Source organism: Triturus cristatus, chromosome 10 (genome assembly GCF_964204655.1).
Source record: "Triturus cristatus chromosome 10, aTriCri1.1, whole genome shotgun sequence".
Classification (NCBI taxonomy): Eukaryota; Metazoa; Chordata; class Amphibia; order Caudata; family Salamandridae; genus Triturus; species Triturus cristatus.
This window is the reverse complement of record NC_140593.1, coordinates 647,102,037-647,129,454: the sequence shown is the minus strand read 5'-3', so window position 1 is coordinate 647,129,454 and position 27,418 is coordinate 647,102,037. Positions and strand designations below refer to the sequence as shown.

The following is a 27,418-nucleotide window of genomic DNA, read 5'->3' as shown; positions in this document are numbered from 1 at the left end:
TCAGCTACACACAGGTCCGTATCCTGTCATTACTTGCTTTCTCACTTAGTGGGAGAGGACAAACTCCCACATAGCTGATGCACCATTAATTTTACTTTGAGGATCTTTGAATACGTTGATTTACAATTCGGAGTGCTCCCTTTTACTATTAGCATTTACCAATGCACTCTATGTGGGCATTTCTTGCTACCTCTTGAACAAACTACAGGTTGTTCAAAACTCGGCCGCCAGACTCCTGCTGTGTATATCTCGCAGGTGTAGTGTGCGTGCTCACTTGCGCTCTCTGCACTGGCTCCCGGTGGAGTCTCGAATAAAATTCAAAACCCTGGCTATTGCCCATAGGGCCCTATATGGCCTGGGTCCTTTCTACCTTCAGAAGGGGCTCGCCTTCTATAATCCTGCGAGACAGTTGCAGTCATCTTCCCAATTTTTGATACAGACTCCTAGATTCAAACGCCAGAGGCTAGGTGGGAGTTCTTTTGTGCGTAACGCTGCCCTGGCATGGAATGCTTTACCCTTGGTGTTATGCAGCACACAAGATTCTGTGATCTTTAAAAAAAAAGTTAAAAACCCTTCTCTTTGAATAGTGCTATGGTCTGCGGTTCCTTTTCTTAGTTCGCGCCGGGACACTCTGCCGAGTAGCTGTGCGCGTTATAAATTGATTTAACATAACATAACATATCAGTTGCAATACAGAACCAGGCAGCTTCTAGCCTGCTATTCCCATAAGATGCAGTGCATTACCTTTGAACTTTCCCCATGACCACTTGATTTATCCCACCACAAATGGGAAAGCTTCTGTAGAAATACTGATGCAGCTGCCTGAATTTAGGGCAAGTCCATGGCTTAAGCAGGCCAGGGAGGGCCACCTTGGAAAATATAACAACCAAGGATTGGTAGCAAATGCCAGCTGAAGTGTCGGTAAAAAAGTGTGCTTTTGGGAACCATGTGTGCCTGTATGTTTCTGGGTGACAGTGTGTAATTGATAATGTTTGTGCATTTAACCACCATATGACATCTTCAGCAGACTTGTGTCCTCCTTTTGTCAGTGTTTATCATCCCTCAGCACCTTGTTCACTAGAGTTGCTTGTCTGAGAATTTGCTGTCTTTAGCTCCACTTAAATGACTGCAGAACTCTGTTATACAAATGATATTGTTTGTTATTAGATTAGATATTATTGTGTAGCTAATAATTCCTTACACCTTAATTTTGGGAAAATCCAGTCAATGAGATCGTAAAAGTATTATGGCAGTGCTTAAGTAGGTTGATCTTGAGAAAAAAACACATTCATATAGACATCCTGGAGCATATTTTAATCCTCCTTGTTTATGGAAGCTTGCAATCCGCATGTGTTCGAACCAGTACCAATAACCACAATCCCTCAACATGCATGCCAACTCCGCAAAACATCACACAAATAAAACACACCGCAATCTAACACTCTTCACAAGCCCTTCATACTCACGCCGCCCTTTTCGTTCCGCCGCACCGTCACCGTCCGCCAGTTTCTGCCACTCTTCGCCGATGTTCCATCTGCTGCATCCGGACCTCGATTCTTCCTACTCCCTATATTTCTCCTTTCCTCTCACTTATTTAGAGGTAAACCATCCTCTGCTACCATTTGATTACGCTAAATTGCACCCCTGTCTAGGGAACCGACACCGGACAACAGGACCTCCTACAAACTTGCCACCCGGAAACACCACCAGCTGATCCGCACCGCCAAGAAAACAGCATTCAAGGACCGGTTGGACAACAACGCACACAACTGCAAGGAACTCTTCAACATCGTGAAAGAGCTTTCCAACCCCAGCGCAGGAAACAACGACATCACCCCATCACAAGACCTCTGCAACTCCCTCGCCTCATACTTCCACAACAAGATCACGGACATACACAGCAGTTTCAACAACCAACCAACGCACACCACGACCGACCAGCCACCCCCCCCACCACCACCCTCCACGCCTGGACCCCGATCAGCACCGAAGACACCATCCGCACGATGAACTCCATCCACTCCGGATCACCGACCGACCCCTGCCCTCACCACGTCTTCAACAAGGCCGACGCTGTCATCGCACCCCACCTGCGAGACATCATCAACACCTCCTTCGACACCGCCATCTTCCCTGAAAGCTGGAAACACGCCGAACTCAGCGCTCTACTCAAGAAACCAACAGCGGACCCCACCGACCTCAAGAATTACCGCCCCATCTCGCTTCTCCCGTTTCCAGCCAAGGTCATCGAGAAGACCGTCAACAAGCAGATGGCCGCCTTCCTCGAGACGAACGGATCCCTCGACCCCTCACAGTCCGGCTTCCGAGCCAAACACAGCACCGAGACCGCCCTCATCGCCGCCACCGATGACATCCGAGCCCTGATGGACAATGGAGAAACAGCGGCCCTCATCCTCCTAGACCTCTCCGCGGCATTCGACACGGTCTGCCACCGCACCCTAGTACGGCGCCTCAGCAACATCGGAATCCAGGACAAGGCGCTGGAATGGATCATCTCCTTCCTCGACGGAAGAACACAGAGAGTCCGCCTACCACCGTACAAGTCAGAGGCCTCCGAAGTCATCTGCGGCGTCCCCCAAGGATCATCCCTGAGCCCCACCCTCTTCAACGTCTACATGAGCCCCCTCGCGGCCATCGTACGCAAACACCACCTCAGCATAATCTCCTACGCCGACGACACCCAGCTGATCCTCTCCCTGACCAACGACCCCGCCGCCGCCAGAGCCAACCTGCACGAAGGGATGAAAGAGGTAGCCGAGTGGATGACGACCAGCCGCCTGAAACTGAACTCGGACAAGACGGAGGTCCTCCTCCTGGGCTCCTCACCCTCCGCCTGGGACGACTCCTGGTGGCCTCCCGCCCTGGGCACCGCACCCAAACCGACAGACCATGCACGAAACCTGGGCTTCATCCTGGACCCCTCCCTCTCCATGACCAGACAAGTCAACAGCGTCTCCTCGGCGTGCTTCAACATCCTACGCATGCTACGGAAGATCTTCTGGTGGATCCCCACAGAGACCAGGAAGACCGTCACCCAGGCCCTCGTCACCAGCCGACTGGACTACGGCAACGCCCTCTACGCCGGGACCACCGTCAAGCTCCAGAAGAGACTCCAGCGGATCCAAAACGCCTCAGCCAGACTCATCCTCGACATCCCACGATCCAGCCACATCTCCGGACATCTGAGAGACCTTCACTGGCTCCCCGTCAACAAGAGAATCACCTTCCGCCTCCTCACCCACGCACACAAAGCCCTACACGACCAAGGCCCGAGCTACCTCAACAGCCGAGTCAACTTCTACGCTCCCAAACGCCACCTCCGATCAGCCAACCACGCCCTCGCCACCGTCCCCCGCATCCGAAGAACGACTACAGGAGGAAGGTCCTTCTCCTACCTGGCCGCCAAGACCTGGAACTCCCTCCCGTCCGACCTGCGCCTGACCCAAGACCACCTCTCCTTCAGGAAGAAGCTGAAGACCTGGCTGTTCGATCAGTAGCGGCACCCCCCCCCCCCCCCAGCGCCTTGAGACCCTACGGGTATGTAGCGCGCTTTATAAGTGTCACTGATTGATTGATTGATTGTCTTCCTCCTAACAATTAGCGCTCAGGATCTTTTATTTACCTACTAAAAGTGGTGGAGGGGAAAAAACACTCCATAACAGGATGGCAATATCATACCTGAACATACCACAGAATCTGACTTTAGGTTTGTCAATTTATTATAAGGCCAAGAATAATAAGATGTAGACACATCATAAGATTAGCATATATAGATATAATAAAATCAATACAGAGCCCATTCTATGAATATAAGTAATTCGGCATAACGAGAATACAATGGTGAATTCAAGGATCAGGATACAACTCAGAATAGAAGCAGAGTCTAAATCTCTTTTCATTTGTAATAAAACTAATCCATCCCTACACTATACTAATAGGAGATGCTATCTAATACCCTTCCATCTATTCCCAAAGGTGTCAGCAAGTGTTGACTTCCTGAGAAGTACTCACGTTAATGGGTTAAGGTGCTTAAGGCTAGGAGCGAGTTCTAAGATGCTCCTTTCTCTCTGAAAACTAGCAGAAGTCTGGGGTCTCTGTCCGTGCACATCATACAATATAGAATTCAATCCTTTGCTTCATCCTGGTAAAACTTTCCATTGCAACTTTTTCTATGTGGGGAGGTTCATGCTCTTTTAATTACTATTCCTTTGTTAAGCACGTTGGCCTTGGTTCCCAGACCAGCTAGACACGAAAGACATCCTCCCTTCTCGCTTCCAACTGTCTTCAAAGCATTCCTTGTATCTTCTCCAATCTGAAAATAACGAGTTGGCATTCCAATACCTGCAGTAGGATGAGAACACTGCTGTTTCTTGAAAAGAACATGCATTTCATTATTTATTTCTCGAGAGGCCAAGGAGGTGTAAAAACAAGTACAGTTTTGGGCCTAGGAAGTCAGGCAACTTAAACCAATAGATACGGTTACATTATATGGTTATAAACTATCCTGCTCTCTGTATATGCAGGCATGACAATACATACATGATCATATTATAATATTGCACTACAATGAATGTTTAAATGATTCTACTGGATACATGTTCATGGTCATAAAACACTGCAAACGATATAAATGTATATAGGTGCATGACAACCATTAATTTAATGCACCCATACAAAATAGAGTGCTGAAAGCGCTCTATCAGAGTCAAGTTGAAGCAACCCCCCTGCAAGGACCATGCATTTAAATGCAGCGCTGATTGCTTTGCAAATAAAAAAAATGCAGTCTTAGATGTTGGTAGAAAAGGAGCCACCTGAGCAGTGCTCCTATTTATTAAGTAATTTAATTAGGTGTTGCTGCTGCCCTTTACAAATGGAGTTGTGAATGCCTGTGGCTCTTTAAATGCAGAGACCGGGTGAAAATTGTTGTTGTGGAAAGCAGGGGAGAATAATTAAATTGGAAGCTGCATGATAAGAGGGTGGAAAGGAACTGGGGTGTGCCTTGCAGATTCTTATCGAAGGAAAACAGGGGAGAACAGTTGTGTGTGCGTAGGGCTATGCTCCTCATTTCTGCGTGAAGAGTCTTTCAACCTCTGCGTGCTGAATGCAGACATTTTGTAGAGGAGACATGTAGGGAGCCCGCATGAAATTGACATGGAATGGCAGCATGCCTCAGCTTGGACACGGACAGGCATGTATGTGCATAGTGTGTCGCTTTCAGAAGCGGAGCCTTCCTGGGAAGGACGAAGGCAAAGCACTAAAAATATTAAGCACTTTGTTTTGCCCATGTTAGAATGCAATAGTCTTTTATATGTTTGAATAAGATAGCTTTTGAATACATGATGCTAGCAGTAAACAGCGTTGCGGATGTAGTTTGTTTACAGCTTGCAGTTCTTCAGAAATGTCAGCACGAAAAAACAAGCCCAATCCCCCTTAAAGGAAGCCCAAAATCAGCAAAACCTCTTACCAAAAGAAGCCCAACTGACGATCGACATCCAAAATTGCAAAAAAAGGTTAAAAATAATACAAACAGTGGAGCAGGAGGCGGCAGTAACACAAGTGTGGCATTAAGAGACAGTGGGAGAAAGAATACTATATTAAAATTTAAGCAGCTAGGGCGCTGAAGCTGAACACAGACAAAGAGTAACAGAGCAGAAAACCAAGAAAAAAATAGTCCCCCAAAGAAAAGATAAAGAACAATAGCAGAATGAGACAGTACTAAGTCCCTGCTCTGTGGGAGGAACAGAAGAAAGAAAGGAGGGACAAAGAGGCAGGACTAACCACTAGCAGGCAAGGATTTGTAAAGAAAACTAACATAGACAGATGAAAAAGAATGACAAGATGGGGTATGGACTTGAAGCCCACTGACTAATTACAGCAGGTCTCGAAGAGACAGCGCATGCGTTGTCTAGCTCAACCTACAAAAGGAAAACGCAAAAAATTACGTGGGAATGCCAACCACGTGCAAACTAAGGTGGAAGCAGAGAAAGCCCAACAACTGCTTTTGCCAACCACAGTACTCCACGCTTGCTGTCCTCTTAACTCGCACTGCCACTCCTAGTCCGAACAATAAACCAATAGCTGAGCCCTAAGCCTTGAACTTTACAGCCCCGGCCGTAATGTGCCTTCCCAGTTTCCATCTACCCATTCTCAAGAGCTTCCAGACCTATGTTTGTGCCACTGCTGTAACTTATTTGGACATTTGGAAAACAATGTTCTAAATGGCTAGGAATTATTTCTGTAGGCCTGATCTCTGTAGTACCCCAAATATGAGAATGGTTCCTGACAGTAGCACTGAAACCAAATCAAACCTACGTATATGTGTTTCTATTAATTAAAAAAAGGCCTCTCTCTTATCTGCATGCCAATAACATGTCAAAGCTTATCTTTAGTTTCAGTCTTACAGTGCATTCGCAATCTATGACCTTGGAAGGCACCTCTCTCTATTAAGAAACAGCCATGCAGACCAGTACTGTATATTTATTTATCATGCATGTTTTGTTCCAGGAGGCATTTTAACATCAAGACATCGTACCTTAAAAAGCAAAGTGTATATTTAGGATTCTTCTAAATCTGAGTCATTCCTTCACAAAACTGCTTCTTTGAGAACAGTATCTTTGATGTAAACATGGATTGACATCACCAGAAAAACAAACATTTTTTATGAAAAAATAAGAGATCATTCTCTTAACCATGCTTAGTTCTACGCTTATACAATTTTGTGTCCCTATGTAGGAAAAAGACCTTTCTCTAGTCCATAAATAGGGAATACGAGCACCATGTAGACAAAATGATATCCTTTTAGTACTTCATTTCAGCAATCAGCAGCTGAACAGTGGCCTATTACGTTTTTCTCGGTGCATGATTTATAGTAACCTTTGAACTATAAATTACTTTTGTTGGCATCTGCAAATTATGCCGCAGGTGATGGATTAAGTGGCACGTGTCACAAATTCATAACTACACTGAAATTGTGGCTGCATAACTGCTTTATTTGATTGGCCCTGTAAAAAAGTGTATTTCTCTCAACATTGCTTCAAGTGGATAGGTTAAAATGTGGACCAAACTCTGGTGGGCGGTCACATCATCAGGATTTAATGAGGGTCAACTAGGACAGTCAAATCTCCAACTTTAATAACATCTCATGGTGATGATTAAAGCAGCATTGCCTCTTTAAAACTCTCATAGAGAAGAGTGCCTTATCTGTAGTGCTTTCAGGCTGTTGTGAAGGAGTCTCATCTTTTCTCGTGGATGTGAATCACTTCTCCTGTGTATTAATAAGGATGACTGGGAGCAAGACCACACTTCTGTTGTTTCATTACACTCATAGATGACAACCAAATTGTCAATGTTTCCGGAAGCTTATATAAGAAGGTGTGAAGCAATTTCTCTGGCTAATCTGGGAATCACTGCTTACTAGCCTCCATCCAGCATATCAGTGGCTCAAACCACTACCTCTTGGTACTTTACTTGCAGTGTTAGCACATTTCGTACATTCAAGGCGTACTGTAGGAGGTAGTATTGGGCTAGAAACCTGGATGCATTATGACACAGTGATAGAACACAAATACAATGTTCTGTTAGGTCTTTTACTTATACAATTAAATTATTTATTTACTGGGGTAACATAGGGTAGTTAAAGCAAAGATACAGAGGAAGTTCAAAAGTTGCCATTTCTAAAATTGCATGGGCCCTGTGGCCAGTGTTAATCTACAGGAAAAGGGTTTGGGTGTCATCACAAGCATATGTCAGTTTTCTGGGTTTGTACACAATCAGTTTATCTGAGTCAGAGACTGGGGCAAAGATTCAGACAAAATGCAACAAAGCGCCACATTTGCAATTATATGTCTGTTTTAGCTTCTTGGTGACCCTGGGTTTCCTTTTGGATAGCGGACGGTCTTTTAGCTAGTGTGACTCATTTGCAAGAAAAAACTATCTAAAACTCACAAAAGTCAAAACTATAATTCAAGTTCACATTCAAGTCCAAGAATTCACTTTTGGGTGCCAAAAAACAGTTCATCAAAGTCTTGCTGTTCTTTTACCACATCTACCAGGAATCTTCTCGCAAGAGTATGAGGATATCTGGTTCACCAATCACAGCCATGGGCAAGAGACCAATTGAGGGGGGGGATATGTATTCCAGACATGGCTTGTCACTATTTTCAGTTGCAGGAGTATGTTAACCCACTGGATGCATATGCTCAAAGAGTGAAAACTGAGAATTGAGATTTATAGGTAGGGACCTACCTCAGCTTTATGTAGGTGGAACTCTGAGACCTTGGAAAAAGTTCTAAATACATGGTGACAGGCTGCAGACATTGGAACACTACTTCAATGCCTGGGGTAATGCGAATGAAAACTGTGAGGTCTTCTTGGATTGGAAACCAGGAGGAAAGGACTCCACTGGAATCTGAGATAGCACTAGGAGGGTCTCAGACTCACCACCCTAAGTCCTAGAATGTGCATCTCCGGATTCTTGAACTCTTTTATTTAACAATTCTGGCTACCTGGGCTGCAGGGTCTTTATGGCTTCTTAGCTGCATCAGTGAACAAGACAGTGTGCTGGTCTTCTAAGTGAGGGGAGTAGCCCCTCTCCTTCACTTTCTATTATGGCTCTTTCTTCAGTTCATGGCAGCAGGGCTTTTGCAAAGTCTAAGTTTTAGTTTCAAAGCAGTGGCTAAGATCCTAAAAACACCTTCTCTGCTCTGGGCACAGAGTCTCCTTGAAGTCTTGATGAAGTACAGATAAGGAGCTAAAGGGGCATCGTATTTATTATCCTGCGTTGGGGTTATTGGCTGTTTACTTTCTCTATTGGAAGTGGGTTGGATCTCCATTATGTCGTGACTTATAGACAAGCATCCCCTTTTCATAATCCAGAAGGAGTGTCACATCTTCATTGTTTCAGAACTCCATGAGTTATGTATGATTGACTGACTCATAGATGAGGGTCACATTTCCATTGCTGACAGATTCTATTGGAAGATGGTCAAAAGTCCATTTTTTCAGGAATTCTAGATTAGGGGCAGAACTCCAGTGTTTATAGACTTTTTGGGAGAAGGGTAACACCTCTACTATTTCATATCTTGCATAAAAGGTGGCCACCGCTCCATTGTTTAGAAAGGCTTTAGACATTGGCCACATCTGTGATGTGGCATGTTCATCTCTCACCTAATGCTGTTGATTGTTAAGATGTGTACTTCCACTTCCACTAGTTACATTAAACAGCATGAACTTTCCCCTTGTGTGTTTGACGTTCTGTTCAGTTAACTGCGATTAGGCCTTGATAAACTTGTAGCAAAGTGAACCCACTATGGATGTGAGTACTAGGAACAAAGTTTGCGATTATAAACAATTCTCCCATAATCCTAAAGTAACTCAAGTGGCTATTATACTTGCTAAAAAGTACTGTCAATTTGCAGATCTCAGATGTGAATCCCAGCACAGTAGCAATCATGGGAACACTGGTTGTCTGCACTTTGACCATTCAGTGATCTAGGCTAAATAAAAAATTGTTTCATGTTTTCTTAAAAGTCTTTCTCAACAAGAATCCCAAATCTTTGCTTCTAGGAAATACTGGTGTTGAGGTTGGAGAACCAGACCATGCAGAGTCATCTTCAGGTGGCAGAAATCGAACAACGCCAGGCACACAGTGCTGAGCATGACTACGAGGAAGTTGTGCACCTGCTGGAGGTCGAAATCACAGAGCTGAAAAGCAAATTGGCCGGAAAGAGAGCCACAGCAGCCCCTGAAAGCAGAGAGGTAAAGCAAGGAGGATGCAGATTGGCAATGTGGACAATGGTGCACCACCCACAGCATTCCAGTGCAGGTCAAGTGGGGGCTGGGCAGTATGAGATGCCGAACAGGCCAAAATTCAGTTAGCTCATATGTGACACATATTGGTTTATATCATTTGCAATGATTAACATAGCAAACTATAGGGTGCATGTATGAAATATATTGGGTATTCCTTTTTGTGCACTGCACTGATTCACACAAGTTGTAATGGTTTGCATGCACTATACTAGTTGGTATATAGGAGCACTGGTTTCGGCTTAGCCAGCCAAGATGGCAGACGCAACTCCCTAGTGCTCCAGCCGTCGCCAGACAATCACTCCCTATCCTGGCCGGTAGTATGATGGGGGAGACACTGAAACACACAGGTGACTCCCTGCATCTCGCTGTCCATTAACCAGCTCACAGAAGCCAGCCTGGGTGATCTTTGGTGATGGGAGGCCAGCGAGCTTCATGTCGGCTGGCAACATGGCAACAGCCAGATACCACTAGAGCGGTCCGAGTCTGGGATGCAGAGATCTCAACCCCCTATACAGACACTGGAACACTTCAAGACACACCATCACCAGGCGGGAGGCGAGAGCCCTTGGCCACCTACACTTGGGCCTCACGCAGAGCTGACCTTCCGATCTCGGTGCCGTTATTGTGTCGCACATGGGAAAGTAAGGACCCTTGGTGGCAGGTCACATGGCGGTGGGCCTCGGACACACCCTGGCTTATGGTGTTTTCTGGCAACAGGCCGCAAACTCAGAGGTATGTCTTGGCAACTAGTGAGGTGTGCCAGCCAGTAGGGGTGTCCAGTGACTGGGGGGGACCCCGCACAACACAGGATTGATTCCATAATCGAGGAATGGGGCAGGACAGAAGGCGACCGGTGAACCAGATGGGGTCCTTGGTCAGTTTGCATAGGTGTGCCCTGCTTCACCACCTCACCCGACCTAGATGATGCATAGGCGCGATCACTGAGGTGCACGCACAATGCAGGGTGCAGAGTGGAGCTAGCGAATAAGGCCTCGAGAACATGACCTCTGTCCACTCTGTAGCCAAGTTGGGGCATTGGGGTCTAAAGAGAAACCACCGTTTTTGCCAGCCCGCGCTGTAACTCCCCTCTTGGCCCCTGTCATCAATATCTGCTTGAGGCGGGAGTGACACCTGATAGGAGAGGCAGAGCAGGCTGTGGACTCTGAGCAACAGTTGACAGTTCTGGGGATGATCCTCGGTCGATGGCCCCTTGGAGTAAAGGCACCAGTAAGTGGGGCCTTCACCCGACCAAGCACAGCCAGCACACCAGCACCGTAATTGAGGCTAGTGCGTGACACAGGGCAAGGAACGGTGCCGGAAGGGGGTAATGGCTCCTGGCGATCTGAGTCATCCCCCCTCTAGAGCTGCACTGGGGCAGGGCAGAGGTTGAGAGGTGTGGTGGGGCCCCTCCATCTTCTTGTGCTTCTGTCCCCACTGCCAAACATCACTGCAAGGCACTTGTCGCCCAGGAAGACATAGATAAACATAGACACCTGGTGATTGTTCCTGGTCACAATGCCACTGGATGCGCTGAGGCAAGAGGGGGAGGGGGGCACAGCTGGTGGGCCGGGTGCCGGAGGGGCTGGGTGGTCCTCAGCCCATTCAACTGGTCATCACTGGAGACCTATTGGCCTATAAAGAGTTGATGAGGCTTGTGTCAAGCTCGCCAACGCCCTCTGTCACCATTGAGGCATGTGGTTAACTGCTAGGGGCTGGGCCCAGACTGGTACTCTGCTCGTAAATGAGGCCCTCTCTACCCCCTCCCAGCCCCCCCCAGGCACGGCATGACACATCTGTATGTACCCTGTGGAATAATATAATCTATACTTGTAATAAAAAAGCACAATCACAATGTAGAGGTTTGAATAACGGCAGAGGGTCAAGGAACCACCAACACAAATGATTCAGTGTAACATATTTATACATTTTCAAACAAAAATAGGTATATACAATGTTGAAATCTTAATCAAAAAACATTTGTGCATTGTGTCCCAAGTGAAACGGGAACCTGAACCTAAGTGACAATGTGAGTCTTATATACAAGGTTTTCACAATTCATAAAAAGTCAACCATTATCAAAATGATTTCTATGTGAACAACAGCTATATACAGTGATACGGGCTGGGCAATGGTTCGCTTCTTCTGATTGTCGACGGCGTTTCAACCCTCTAATCATGGTGGGGTCTCTTCAGGACTAGTGATGAAGGAACATCTGAAAATGTAACTGCGCAGCCTAGTGAAAAAGATGTGCCACACGTGAAGAATAAAGAAAAGGAAGTTACTCACATGAGGACCCGTCCGGGTTCTCAATGTGAGGGAAGACTGCCAATCAGATAATGAAGGTCGGCCAAGGCGGCTCAACGAATAGTACGCTACAGCTGTAGCGGTGGGGAAATCCCTTTGTAGGTATGGTGATCAGTGACAATGAACTGAGGGCGTCAGGATCGATGATAAGGAACCGCGGGACAGCACTCCACGTATGTTTTCTACAAAGCAGCTTCAGTCAGCTTCACCCGACAAAGCTGACTGAAGCTGCTTTGTAGAAAACATACGCGGAGCGCTGTCCCACGGTTCCTTGTCATCGATCCTGATGCCCTCAGTGCTTTGTCACTGGTCACCATACCTACAAAGGGATTTTCCCACCGCTACGGCTGAAGCGTACTATTCGTCGAGCCGCCTTGGCCGACCATCATTACCCAGACGGGTCCTCATGTGAGTAACTTCCTTTTCTTTATTCTTCATGTGTGGCACATCTTTTTCACTAGGATGCGCAGTTACATTTTCAGATGTCCTTTCATCACTAGTCCTGAAGAGACCCCACATTGATTAGAGGGTCGAAACGCCGTCGACAAACAGAAGAAGCGAACAATTGCCCATCATGTATCACTGTATATAGCTGCTGTTCACATAGAAATCATTTTGATAACGGTTGACTTTTTATGAATTGTGGAAACCTTGTATATAAGACTCACATTGTCACTTAGGTTCAGGTTCCTGTTTCACTTGGGACACAATTCACACATGTTTTTTTATTAAGATTTCAACATTGTATATACCTATTTTTGTTTGAAAATGTATAATTATGTTACACTGAATCATTTGTGTTGGTGGTTCCTTTGCCCTCTGCCATTATTCAACCCTCTACATTGCGATTGGGCTTTTTTAATACAAGTATAGATTATATTATTCCACAGGAACCATTGTCTTTCCTCTATAACTATTACCCTGGTTCCTTAGTGAGTAGGGTTCCCCTGTTTTCTTCTTTTGACATCTGTATGTAGAACTGGAGACAACAGTAGCAGTGCTCTGACCGTGCCACTCTCGTTTAAATGTTGTGGAGCATCCAGCTGCAAATTCCAGAATACACATCCCCACGCTGTGAGAAGCACTCTTTGGACATGGGCAGGTCAAGGTCCGCAGCCCAGCTGCTGGCTTCCACAAACCCGCCATCTCTGATTCCAGACACCCTTCCGCTAGAAGACACTCCCACCCTCTCAATGTTGGATTAACTGGACGGCTATGGAACACTCCCTGGTCTCCATGGAGGCCAAATTCCACTGCTGGGCTGTATACTTAAACTTGCTATGAGACTCAGATGGTTAAAAACCCTGCCCACCATGCAGCCTCTCACAAAAGACAACCAGTCGGCGATCTGGGATCTGCAATGAGTCATACATCTAGAAGACAGGGTGGAAGATTTGGAGGGACACTCCCTTAGGAGCAATATCCGTATTCTGGGGCTCTCAGAGGGAATTGAGGGCACAGACCCATTTGCCTATATGGGGACCTGGTTCAAAAGCTTCACCCCCTACATCAGATCTTACCTACTTCTACTCCCTGGAGAGGGCGCACCGTGTTCTGGCAAGATGCCCAAGGCTGGATTCACCCCTGCCGCATGTTGACGAAATTACTGCACTTCAAAGATCGTGATTCTTATACTCTACGCAGCCAGACGAGCAGGAGTGCTGTGGGTGGAAGACATAAACACACTGCTGTTTCCTGACTACACCCAAGCTGTGTAGCGCCAATGCTCCTCGTTCCTAGATGTCAAGCGATGCCTCCGCCTGCATGGGGTCTAGTACTCGCTGCTGTTCCGTGCCTGACTTAATATCTAACAGCACCACTATCTTCTTAATCAACACTAAAGAGGCTTGGGATTCGGCCAACCAACATCAGGAGGAACCTTCGATCGAATGTGCCACGCCTACGCCAGGCCCCCGTGGGCCACAGAACAGATGACGGGATAAACCACATACAAGACCACCATCTCGGATGTCTTCCAACAGTTCCCTCAACCTAGAACAAATCATTGCGGATCGTAGGTGGGCCATACAAGCTGCAGCAAACCTGGGCCCTGGCTCCATGGCCACAGAGGATGACAAGGGCCCGCATATCTTATCTTCTGAACAGGACATCTCTCAGCCTGAGAACTCCCAAACTGGATCACAATCCCCTCCACTGCTGACGCTGCATACAACCGATAATCTCCTGTAAACATTTCTTAGTAGACTTCATGAGCTGAATACCTCCTTTCATCATGCTGTCGCCAAGCTGGGGAGGCACCTCCCGGGCAAATGACCCCTGGACTGACACATACCTCCCCCTCATTCGCAATGCTATCAGCAGCAGCTACCCCAATTCTTCAAACGTTTCCATTCCAGCTTACATGGCCACTTGTCCCTTGTTATAGCAGACTCTTATGTTACAACTGCAGCTCAACACAAACTGCCCTCTACACAGGGACTCCTCTTGGAGGCCTGTCCAACTTGTATCCTACACGCAATGCGGCCTCCCTGACTTTCCCGGAGGGTGCCGACATACTCCCCTGTCAACTCTGTGATACTCACCCATCTGCAATACCACAACATAGCTACACATCAGCGACTAGCCTCACCCTTGCACTACATTAGGGCACTATGCATTTGTTTTGTTTGGGCATACCACCGGTTGTGGTAGGCCCTCAGTATTAGGACACTTTGACACCCCAGTTGGTACAGTTGCTCCTGAATATCTCCCAACTACCCCTACACCATCTCACTGGGCGGACTTTTTAAGGTTCTTCAGACGTGGGTGGGGCGATGTGGTGTGACCCAGCAGCCTGGACATGGCTACCCTGTGACCTATTTTTTTTTTTTTTTATAAAGTTGTATATAGCGCAAACAAGATCCAGAGGTATATCAGAGCACTTTACAATAGGATGGGAGGAAGGACATAGATGCAAAATCGACATCAAGTAGGAGTAAAAAAAACAGGTATGATCGCATATTCAGGGATAGTTGCAGAAAAAAGAACCATAACAAATGATAGTCCAATGGAAGTAAGAAAGACTTGCACTCCCAACACTTACACACCACTATGGCTACCACTGACATACACTTTCTCACTCTGAACGTCTGTGGCATGCACACTACCAAGAAGCGATACGCGGTCTACTCCTATAACAGGTGACAGCTGACCCAAATTGTCTTCTTGCTCATATCACGGCGGGAGAACTTGACTGCCTGCACAAGCATTCGAGGGGCCTTTTCTGTGCCACCACCTATTTGGCGTATGCGAGTGGTGCCATGATCTGGGTGCGTCCTGGAGTAACCTTTCAGGAAGTGAGCACGACCATTTACAGAAAAGGGCGCTATGCGGTCCTGGACGGCCCCTTCGACAATCGACTTTTGGTAGCATTTATGCACCTAATATTGACAGGGTGGCCTTCTGGGATACTCTATCTCTCAAGCTCGCCCATCGGACCACTATGCCGTGGGTGCTAGGTGGAGCCTATAATTATGAGCTTGATCCGATATTAGATAAATCCAGCTCCCCAGTTCCCCGCTGCCTGCTGCATTTACAGGTGGACCGCTTTTAGAGCCTGACGCTCCACTGGTTGCTCACAGATATCTGGCAGTCTTAACACCCAAATGCCAGACTTTATTCCTTCCACTCCATCCTACACAACCTGCGAGTACGGCTTGATTGATTCCTCTTCTCTATCTCCCTCGTACCCTTGCTTCAACACACAGACTACCTGGGACAAGTAGCATCTGACCATAATGCATATGTCATGTATCTTACCCCGCCTTCCCCTCCAATACAATGTGGAAACTACAGTGTGATTGTTTAGAAGACCCATTGTTCCAAAAGGAACAGGAGGACCACAACTGTCTGTATTTCTCTACGAATCATAACACAGCTTCCTACTGGACACTAAAACTGGACGCCTTTAAAGCTGTATTGAACGGGACTTGTATCCAGCAGATTTCTGGTCTCTGCAGAAGCCTAGAGACGGGCATAGTTGCAGCTGAATGCTCCCTGGTGAGCTGAGCACAGCGGCAGATACTGACCCCACACTGACCATGCAACTTGAAGACACGAAAAAACCTATGCTGCCCTTTTAGAGGACCTGCAGTACTATAGCTTCACAGCTCACAGGGCAAAAGTCCAATGAGGAAGACAAATCTGGCTGACTTCTAGTCTGGCTCATCTGGCGGGAGTCTGAGACCCATCCCTATCACTGTAGCGGTCAACTTAGCAGGCATTACAGTCCACTCACAGACTGATATCTTGCAAGCCTTCTATGGCTATTATTTATCCGTCTATAGGGCCCCATCTGACTCACCACTGGCTCTTGTCACAGAATTTCTAGTGGGGATAGATCTTCCACACATTCCAGCCTCCACCAGGCTATCCGTAGCAGCGTAGATCACACCTACTGAGGTGAAGAAGGGAATCCACGACCTGACCCAAAGCAAGGCACTGGGAGTAGACGAGCTGCCATTAGAGTATTAGGGCACCTTAGCCTCACTCATTGTGCCACGCCAGGCAGTAATGTAAAACGTGGCTTTAAACACCAGTAAGCTCCCTCACTTCCTCAGAGAGTCCCTTCTGGTGTCCTTTCCCAAGCCAGGCAGAGATCCCACTACTGCTAGCCTCATACAGACCCATTGCATCCTCGAGCCGAATATAAAATTCTACGTAAAATCTTGGCAGATCGGTACGCCCAGATCCTCCAGGAAGTGGTACACGCAGGTCAAGAAGGCTTTGTCCCCAGACGCAGCACCTCGCAAAATATAAGTTACCTCTTTCATGTTCAGGATCTAGTCCAAGGGCGCTTCTCTTGGTCAGACTATTTTATCCTTGATCTGGAGAAGGCGTTTGATACCCTGTCATGGCACTACCTATTTGAAGTACTTGTCTGCATGGGGATTGGATCCAGGCTAATGGCATACACCAAATGACTCTTCTCCAAGCCAAACACTCGGGTCCATCTGGGTTGTCTTGTTTCGTCCTCCTTCCCAGTAAACCGGGGCATGCGACTGTTGCCACTATCCCCCTTGCTGTTCGTGCTTGCCATTAAACCACTCGCCGTGTGACTCCATGAGGACGGTGGGGGTGGGGCATCCTGTTCACAAGTAGGGCGCATGCATTATCCTTATATGCGGATGATCTGCTCCTACATAAGGGAGACATAACGACCAGCCTCACTCCACTTCGGGACACCTTGGTGGAGGATGCTCTAGGTGCTGGTCTCTGTGTTAACTGGACAAAATCAGCCATATTCCCATTATGTCCTAACCAGCCACTGCATGATGTTTAGCTCGAAGGCACCCTTCTTAATTGGCATGCGCAGACAACCCTCTACCTGGGGGTATACCTATATCATAACCAACAGGACCGATATGAGGGAAACCTTTGCAAGGCCCTGGCTGGAATCTTAACTCAGGTACAGTTCTGGTGATCGCTCCCCCTGGCCCCCATAGGTAAGATTGCCTTAGCGAAGATGGTCATTCTGCCTCGCCTTTTATATTATTTAGCAAATCTTCCAATGATATCACCCTGCTCCTTTTTCAGGGACTTAGACTCTCTATTATGCACACTCATATAGGGTTAGACGCGCATACGTATTTTCCTAGTTAAATTGCATCTGCTGCTGCCTAGGGGGGCCCGAGCTTTGAGCCGTACTTACTCGCAGCACAATTGCAGTGACTATCTGGCTAGACAGTGGGGCGGTGCCTAACCAAAGCCAGTACTGACATTGGACCTCTCCCAATGCCCACGATTCATCACCTACTCCTGCCAAAAGCACAACATACAACTCCTTGGCCTCTTCAGATGACGGTAGCAAAGGATTGTATGGCTAGAATATACCGTCTATCCCGAGTGAAGCCATTGTATGCTCCAAATCTGCCACTCATAGGCCTTCCTCGCCACCCAGGTTACTATACCGTGGGAGAGTTGAGGGTCTTGACAAACCACTCAATACTTAAGGCAGGTGACCTGTTTGCTGAATGTCACGTTATCCCCTTTGGCCAACTGGCTGAGCAGAATTATCTTCCCCCTGGGCAGTTTCTTTTACACTGGAGACTCAGCCACACACACCGCACCCGCTGGGACCTTTCGAGAGAGATCTGCGACAGATCCAGTTCTCCAGACCGTCCTGACAATTGGTGCCGGTCGGCACTTGATTACCTGGCTTTACAAAGTGTACGAGAGCTGATGGCCATTCCCTTCACTATGCTACGCCAAAAGTGGGAAAATTAATTCAGGAGGGTGCTACACAACAAGACATTTGAATATGCACTGGAGTTTCCAAAAAGGGTTTCCCGCAACTCATGCTTCAAACATTTACAGTTCTTTACTCTACAAAGGACCTAACTGACCCTGGCGCAATTTCACCACCACTTCCCGAGACACAGTTGAGTGCCCACGCTGCTGCGTTTCTGATGCAGACCTCAGGCATATGCTATGGTCCTGCTGGGCCCTCCAGAGCACGGGCGCTTAATACACACCATATAACGTGCGGTCACAGAGATAGCTGACATTCACACATGGGAAGAATGCCCCCTGGGATCTGTAGATGCAAGAAACAACTGAAACCTGTGCCCGCTTTGCAGGCCTGGTGTTACTCCAAGCCAAGCACACACTCACACTACATTGGTGTTCTTCCCTGGCTCCTCCAATAGAGGCATGGTGAGGCAGTCCTTAAGTGGGGCGCAGCGGAGGATGATGCACTCTGGTATGAGAAAATTCATCGGATACACGACAACCTATATTTCCTCCGTGGGCCAACTTTTTCACACACTTCCTTCGGAAGGCGGGAAACGATTACCTACCTCAATAAATCCCTGATCCCCCCCCACACAGTAAATCCTACTCCAAATAGGGCTGTACATGTTAGCACTTGCCTGCAATAGGCCCTTGCCCAACTTTGCACACCTCCAATGCACCAGCCAGCTCGCAAGCCACCACCCCACTCATGTACACAAATCCACACACCATCTCATTTAAAACTAACATGTCCCCCACCCCTCACCACAACCTCCTCGTCCCTCCCCAGTTATACAACGGTGCTTACCACAGCAGACCAACCAAACTTAACATCCGAGTTCAATGCACTTGAAAGCATTCATGAATATCACTAACACCTTTTTACCAAATATATGTCTGCTCAGATACTTTCCCCCATTAGGAGCATGTGAAACCAATTTGATGTAAGATGTCATGCAATACTGTGTTTATGTCGCAAAACATAATAAAGATATTTTTAAAAAATAGGATGGAACACTGGTTGCAATCTATTTGCTGGTTAATAGCATTCTGACAGGCGTGCATATCCTATCAATGTGAGAGCGTAACATATGGTTGTCAATGTTTAATGAACAGAATCATATATATATTATTTTGTTTCACTGTTGTAATGTGTGTAATATATTCAACCAACTCTGCAGCCTATTGGTTTGAGAGCATTAATTACATAGTGGTTTGCATGCATAATGAACTTGTACACTTGCATAACTGCATGGTTTGTATACATAATACATTGTTTCACTTTTGTATTATGCTGTTTCTCCATATAATATATTGGTTGTGGTGTACAGTCTATTGGTTTGAAAGCATTACATGCTGGTTTACATGCATGACATACTGGTTCCCATGCACAAATAGCTGGTTTGCATGAATACCATACTGATTTCCATTTTTAATATATGGGTTGACACACATTTGTATGGCTCGTATGCGTGCTTTATAGGTTCATTCATGTAATGGTCTGGTTTCTGTGTGTAATATATTGGTTTAAAATTTCAGCTATTGGTTTTCAAGTGTTACATGCTGATTTGCATGCATGATATTCTGCCTCTCATAATTAACCTAGTGGTTTGCATGTTTAACTTAATTGCTTAGACGTGTAAATGTATTGGTTGGTATGCATCATTGTGTGGTACACATGAATAACGCCCTGTTCTGTAAACACAGTATATGTTTGTATAAACAATATACTATTTTCTGAACATTACATAATGATTGGTGTTAATATAAAGAAACATATTTCTGGTATGCTGTCTGCATGCATTTGTCTTTATTTGACAATCATTCTAGTTAATGAATAGCAAACACCTTGTTTTGAATGAGTTTTGCATTGAGGCCTGTGCTTCAGACATGCATGGCAACATTTGAACCTTATAAAGAAATCGGGGGACCTGATTTTCCCTATTGACTTATATTAAAGTGAATCAATCTCAGGGGGGTGACACCTAAAATAAAGCCACTTTGGTCTTAAAAAATCAAGGGCCTGATTAAGAGTTTGTCGGACGGGTTACTCCATCACAAACATACTACAAGTGCAAGAGGATATAATGGACTTGAGATATCTGCCACGTTTGGGACGCAGTAACCCGGTCCACAAACTCTAAGTCAGGGGCCAAGTCTCCTGCCTGAATCAGGCCTGTTGGCATGTATGTTCATGCATTGGTTTGCTGGTATTATTCTATGGGTTGACTCAGCAGATGTGAGGAGGTGGAGAAAATGAAATGTTATGTTATCTTATGTTAAATGAATTTATAAAGCGCAATGGTTACCCGAAGGTCTCCTGGTGCTAGCTCAACAAAAATGGACAGAAAAAGGACTATGACCTTGCTGGGCCTAACTGTTAACAGCCATGTTTTCAAATCTTTCCTGAAAGTGATCAGGTTGGGGGAGGAGTGGATCTGATAGGGGAGCTGATTCCAGGCATTGGCTGTGCAGGTAATAAAGCTGCTGCCACCTCAGTTGGTTCTCTTAAATTTGGGAACCATCAGGGTCTTGGCTCCCAGATAGTGAAGTATTCTATTAGGAATATACCATTTAAATCTCTGCTAGAGATGAAGTGTGGCTGTATCATGTAACGCCTTCAAAGCAGTGCAGAGGGCTTTGAATTATCAGAAGCAAATGGAGCTTTCTGATTCCATTTTTTACCGACTTGAATTTAGATATGCCTGACAGAGGTCTGGCTGCAGCCTTTTATAACAACTGCAGTTTCTTAAGGTGTTGCTGCTGCATATTGAGATATAGTCTGTTACAGTAGTCTAGCTTTGACAAGATAATTGAAGTCACAACTGACATTCCAAGGGGGTGAAATGTGGAATCTTTTTAGTCATCCTCAGTGTTAAGAAAGTAGAGTCTGTCACTGAGTTTACCTGTTCACCAACGGTGAGATTGTTTCCATTAGGACACCCAGGTTTTTTACTTTTTTGACCGGAATCGGCACAGACCCTAATTCATCTGGCCGCCAAGTTGGAGACCAGAAAGAGGTTTTATTCAAAAAAATAATTACTTCTGTTTTTTCAGAATTTAACTTTGCAACCTGTTTACTATGCCTGATTTGATAATGACACAACCATTTGAGTGTCATCAGCGTGCGAAGTGAGGGGGAAACCAGAATATCTAATTAGCTGTGCCAATGATGACACATATACATTAAATAAGGTTGGACTAAGCGAAGACCCCTGAGGGACCCCACATGGAAGAGAGAACGACTCAGTGACAAAATAGTCCAAGGCTACCGATTGCTTCCTCTCTGAAAGAAAAGAGTGCAGCAAAGTCCAGGCTGCCCCCTGAACTCCATTCTTGACCAAATGGTCCATCAAAAAGATCATAATGAACCTTATCAAATGCAACAGAGAGGTCAAGCAACCAAGGCCTCTCTGACTTCTGCCGAGGATTTAATCAGGGTCGATTCTGTGCTATGGTCGCCTTTAAACCCAAACTGCGTGGCATCTAACAGCTGATGATCATGTATTAATTGACATAATTGAGTGTTCATGGCCCTTTCGACTAACTTTGCAGGAAGGGAAGCCGCAAGATTTGTCGAAAATGATTTGGGTCATTGGGATATCGGTCTTTTTTTTAATAGAGGCAGGATAGATGCCGCCTTCTATGCTCTAGGAAAATATCCAGTTTTAAACATAGAGTTAAACAGTGAGGCGAGTTTCTCAGCTATTAACTCCAGGAACATTTTGATAACTGCTCCTTGACAAGGATCCAAAGGGGAACCTGACAACTGCCTGAGGCACAAGGTCTTTGAAGCTAGAGGTTTAGTTTTTTGAAGACCTGGGAGAAGCCACTTCCTATGAAGCTGAGAAGCACTGCTGTTAGCCCCCAGAGAATAATTCTTTAAATCTTTTGCTGAAGTTATGTGTTCCCAACTGCAAAAATATGGTTTTAAAATGAGTATTTTACATTTTAAACTGCTTTGGATTTTGCATTTGAAGTTTTATTTAGCAGATCATAAAGTAGTATTTTATCATGATTTTTAACAGTCTGCTTGTAGCTGCTATGTTGCAAGTACTGTGGCCCAGAATCCCGAGGGGTCAACTGAGCTCTGATTATTGTGGTATTTCACAATTCAAACAGTGGCTAGTGGGATCATTTTTATCCTTGCACTGGGACCCTTGGCACACTGGCTTTACTGCTGAGTATTTAATCCATGATAATAGCCTTTTTGTGAAAGGAATTACACAGTGGGTTCACTTCAAGATTTAAGCCCTCCACCAGGTATCAGAGAACACTCCATAGCTATCCTCTAGATCCAGTGTCTGGTATTGGACCACAAGGAAACTATGGTAGTATCCATGAGGCATTATCCATCCATCATGTGTTATGCCTCAGGAAAATCCATCACCCTTTGACTTTCTCTCATTCCTTGGCTATTCACTATTCCCCTTCTCTTCTCTTTCATCTGAACTTTTGATTTTCATCCTTCCATTGCAACTCTCTGTCCCTGGCCTGCTCCCTTCACTCCGTCACCCTGTTCCGATTGTTCCACTTCCGATCTACTCACTTTTACTTACCATCCTCTTACCTCAATCCACTCCTTTGTCTCATTCCCCTTCCATGCCTTTGTCTTCTTTTCTCTCTCATGTCTCTGGTCTCTAAGCTTATTTCTCTTCTTTGGTCTATCCTTTCTCTTAATCAGGCCTCTTTTTGTCTGTCGAATTCTTCTCCTTTTATGTCTTTCCTTTTCTCCAACTCCTTTTCTTTCTCCTTGCGTCTCTTCCCCTCACATTCCCCCAATCTCTTACTCTTTTTTTTTCCCTGTTCCTATTGTCTCTTCTACCACCTTTATCCACACGCCTCCCATATCTTTTTTTTTATCTCACCTTCACTCTTGTCTCACCATGTCTCCCCTTTTCTCTCTCTCTCTCTCCTCACAGATCCTCCTCCTTTTGTCTCACTAGTTTTCTCCTTCCAGTCTCCCTCCTTTTTGTGTCTTTCTCTCCTTTCCTTGCACACATTTCCTTCATTTTTTCTTTCTCTCCTACATAGTCGTGGGGAATCCTCAACATATTTGGTGCTCCGATGTCCTGTAATGTGTAAGGCACTCTCTGTTGCAATGGTCAGCTTCCATGCGGGTCTTTACTTTTTCACACATTCTGTTATCGCCTTTCATATAGCATCACATTGCATTCTGGGAATTGTATTTCCACTCTTTTTGTGCCTAACATGCAAATGATGCTGATTAAAAACCTGTTACTAATGACTGGAAAAGTATCTTAAACTTGACACAACCTCTTAGAAGCTACAATAATTGAAGTAACTTACTAGTATTGTAGAAGAGATCAGCACTCCTTACAGACATATGTGGTCAGATCTCCTTGCATGTGTAAGGTGGGTCAATGAATTGTTGCTTGATAAATTAGTTCAGTGGCTGAAAACCTGCCCATAGGCTTGCGGGACATCATGTTTGATTTTCACACTATCAAGCTTGAGTGGAGAACCTACGGCTTTCATAGGTTCCTTAGAATATATGTATCAGCCATATCCCGACGAGTATATATTCTCCACAGAGTGCAGATTCCACAGGCTATGAATTACTGCAAATGTGTAAATATTATTTTTTCTATAAAGAAAAAACATGTTTGCATGAAATTACCTCCACTTTGGTGCAGGTTGCTTAATTTACTACATCATGTCTGCCTATACGACGTAGGTGTAAGTTTAGACGCACTGACAAATGCACAACCAATTTTTGATAATACCTACAACTTTGTGGTCTGTTCAGTATACCAGCATGAAACGCCCATGTGACTAGTTCATTTTATGTCACATTTAGGCCTGAATGCCTGTTATGCTAGAGCAATCTTGCGAACATTGTGTTCCGCTTGTTATGCAAAATTCCCAAAATTATGCCATGTGGTTAAATTACTAATCAATGCAGAACACCACGAATGTCCACAATGTGAGTGTCTGTTTGCATCACTTGTATTTTGGGGATTTTTTGTTGTGAACCGTTTCTTCTCGTCCAACATCGACAAAAGGATGAAAACAATAGCGCAAAATGCCTGTTTGACATTTTGCCTAATTTTTCACAATATGTGCTGATTTCAAGTAATTATACAAGAGCAACTTATGTGAATTTCACACACATGCACACACAGGGCCACTGAAAATGTATCTAGATGAAGATATTGTGCAGAATCTGCTAATCAACAGCTGTCACCCCTGGGTGCACAGATGCCAACATTTTGCCCTGGCTTTGCATCACAAAAGTGACTTAAACCAGTGTGAAATAGTTATTTTGAATTTACTCCCAAGTAAAAAACTTGTTTTGCATTGGAAAGTTACCTCAAATTTTCTCCTGGTAGTGTTGTGAGTTACTTTGGTCATTTAGAGGAGGTAGCCTAACGGCTAAGGCGGTCGATTTCATATCTGGGGAACTGGGTTCGAGTCTCGGCAATGACGCTGAACATCCTGTGATTCTGGGCAAACCACTTAATATCCCTGTGCCTAACAAAAATGAATGTATCCTAATGTAACGCAACTGGTGCTATGTAAAGCGCTCTGATACCCGATTCGGGTCAAGTTCGCGCTATATAAAACTCTATAAAAAAATTAGGTGTTCCATAAATGGTTCATAGGCATTCCCAAACAAACACCCATGGGTTTTGACGCAAGGCCCTATTTTCTAACATTTGTAGACAGGGTTTTGTGCCAAAGACAACACCTCTTTGACATTTGTGTTAACGTGGAGAAATGCTTTTATTTCTCCACACTGTGCTGATTTTCCATTTGTTCTGCACTGTACACCACACATCCAAAGTGGGAAAAGCTTTAAAGTTTGTCTAAGTATAGTATAGGAACCGTAACCTCCCAATACAAAAACTATGCTAGACTTGATGCAGACACCTTTGCACTATGGCGCTAAGATGTGTGTGTGTGTGTGTGTGTGGCGCAGATGGCAACCTGACTATGCACCAGAGCCAGTGAGAGAGCAGGAAAGTGACATATCTTAGTTGATGGTGCCTCTTTTTTGCTCTCTCACTCATGTAATGCAGCTCACCAAATTTGGTTGAATCTTACTCAAGTTAAAGTTGTATCTGCACCACGGGGCAAATTTAGAAAGACTTCGGTTGCTGCACCGCATTGCGTTGATAACTCTGTACAATAATCCACACTTGTAAAGCGTGAACACTCACCCATAAGAGTCTCTAGGAGCTGTGGGCCATCTGGAAGATTAAGCAAGCTATTGCCCAGAGTCACATAGTGCTGGGCTAATCTGCCTCCGGCACCAGGGATCGAACCGTGATCCCCAGATTTCGGAGTCAGTCCCCTGGCCGAGGCGCCACACCTGTGGTGCAGATGTAGCTTTTGACTTGTGCAAGTTTCAACTGCATTCACAAAACGTTTTAGAAGTCATCCCTTGTGTTTTCAGTGCTTGCTATTAAAGTGAAAGATGTCAAGATTAACCTACACATAATAAATGATGTGTATGCATGTTGTCATGTTACATAATTGCATTATATTGCATTGCTATGATAACGTTACGCGGTCATAAGTAAACATGTTCAACAATCTATGACTTTGCTTGGTCATTGCTGTGTATCCATTAATGAATTAATGGGCGAATATTTACCCCCAAAAAGTGTGCACCCATAAAGGCATGATAAATAAATATATGGTACTGCTTTGCTGTCTTAATGTAATTGGTCCATAAGCAGAACATTTTGGTTTACCTACAGTATTAGTGGCTTATGACTGCACTAGCATCACTTTCCACGGGCTGTTCTGTGAACTCTGTGATTTGGTGTGTGTCTGCAGAAAATCGTGTTGACTCAGCAGATTTTAGGAGGCAGGAGGAGGCGTCGGGAGGCCTCTCGAAGCAAGGAGCTCCAGTGCAGAGAAAAGCGTGCTCCTGGGCTCCTGAGCATTGAGGTAACTGCACGGAAAGATTTTCTTTAATTTTTTTTGTTGACAACAGAGAAGTGTGAATTTTAATTTTGGTCATCATCACATCACTTCCATTGTTTCCTGAATATATATTAAAAGTGAGCTTTTGAAAAATGTAATATCATAAATCGTATCATAAAATTGATTTAGTTCACTGTTTTAGGAAACACCACAATAATGCAGCTCGTTTTCCAACCCTAGAAACTACTGTTTGGACTGGATAGCAGATATATCAATGAAACTATTCACATAGAGGTATATTACAACACATCAGTTACAACAATAACATTTACATCGCATTATAATGTACCTCTATGACAATCACATCTACATCGTACACATTAACATCGTATTTATGTACATTGTAAATTGACTTATGTATTAAAGATTTTATACATATATCACCAACAGTGATCTGTTGCTGTGTTCACATTCAGTAAGCTTTGCATTTTACTGACATTTTAACAATACTGCCATCTAATGGTTTTCATTGTAAATACAATATTAATCTTTAACACATTATTGAATGGAGTATATGTTGCGACCCTATTCAAAACTGAAAAATAAACTTTTTAACAGAAAAAGTATTTTATTATTAAAATGTAATTAATGTATTATAAATGTATTTGCTACCCACCTTTGCCCCCAAATCACTATTATTAATCATTCAAAAATCAAATCATTAAAAAAAAATTAACATTATTTAAATTAAAGTAAGTGGTTAAAAAAGTCTATTCATTAAAAATACATTATAATTAATGGACTTTATTTAACCTACTACCCACCCTTTCCACCTATATTCCTTAATCAACCCGTTCATACATAGAATCAAACTTGTTAAAATACATATACATTAAATTAATGTAAATGAAAATTTTAATGGTATTTGAATTGTGTCATACCTATTGTTTTCTAATTACATTATACACTCCCTTTGCCTCATACGAATTGAATTACCCATTTTTAAGAACTCAAATTCAAATACATATCAATGTATTTACCCATTCTAACCATTCTAAAATAGACTGATCATCTAATAAACATTAAATACATTTAACTAACTTTTGGTAATTACGTTACTTACCATCCATTGCCCCTGTATTATTTATTTGACCTG

The 27,418-nt window shown here is 44.7% G+C and overlaps 1 protein-coding gene across 2 annotated transcripts in view; it reads left to right on the top strand.

Annotated features, from left to right (window-relative positions):
- Positions 1-27,418, top strand: part of LOC146789845 (syntaxin-binding protein 4-like) — a 1,170,683-nt gene that overhangs the window by 873,927 nt on the left and 269,338 nt on the right. The window contains exons 17-18 of one of the 2 annotated variants that reach the window (XM_085632208.1): positions 9,586-9,777; positions 26,173-26,286. In XM_085632208.1, the coding sequence (XP_085488334.1) occupies positions 9,586-9,777; positions 26,173-26,286 (306 nt within the window). The remainder of the gene's footprint in view (positions 1-9,585; positions 9,778-26,172; positions 26,287-27,418) is intronic. The other variant, XM_085632209.1, reaches the window with a different exon arrangement.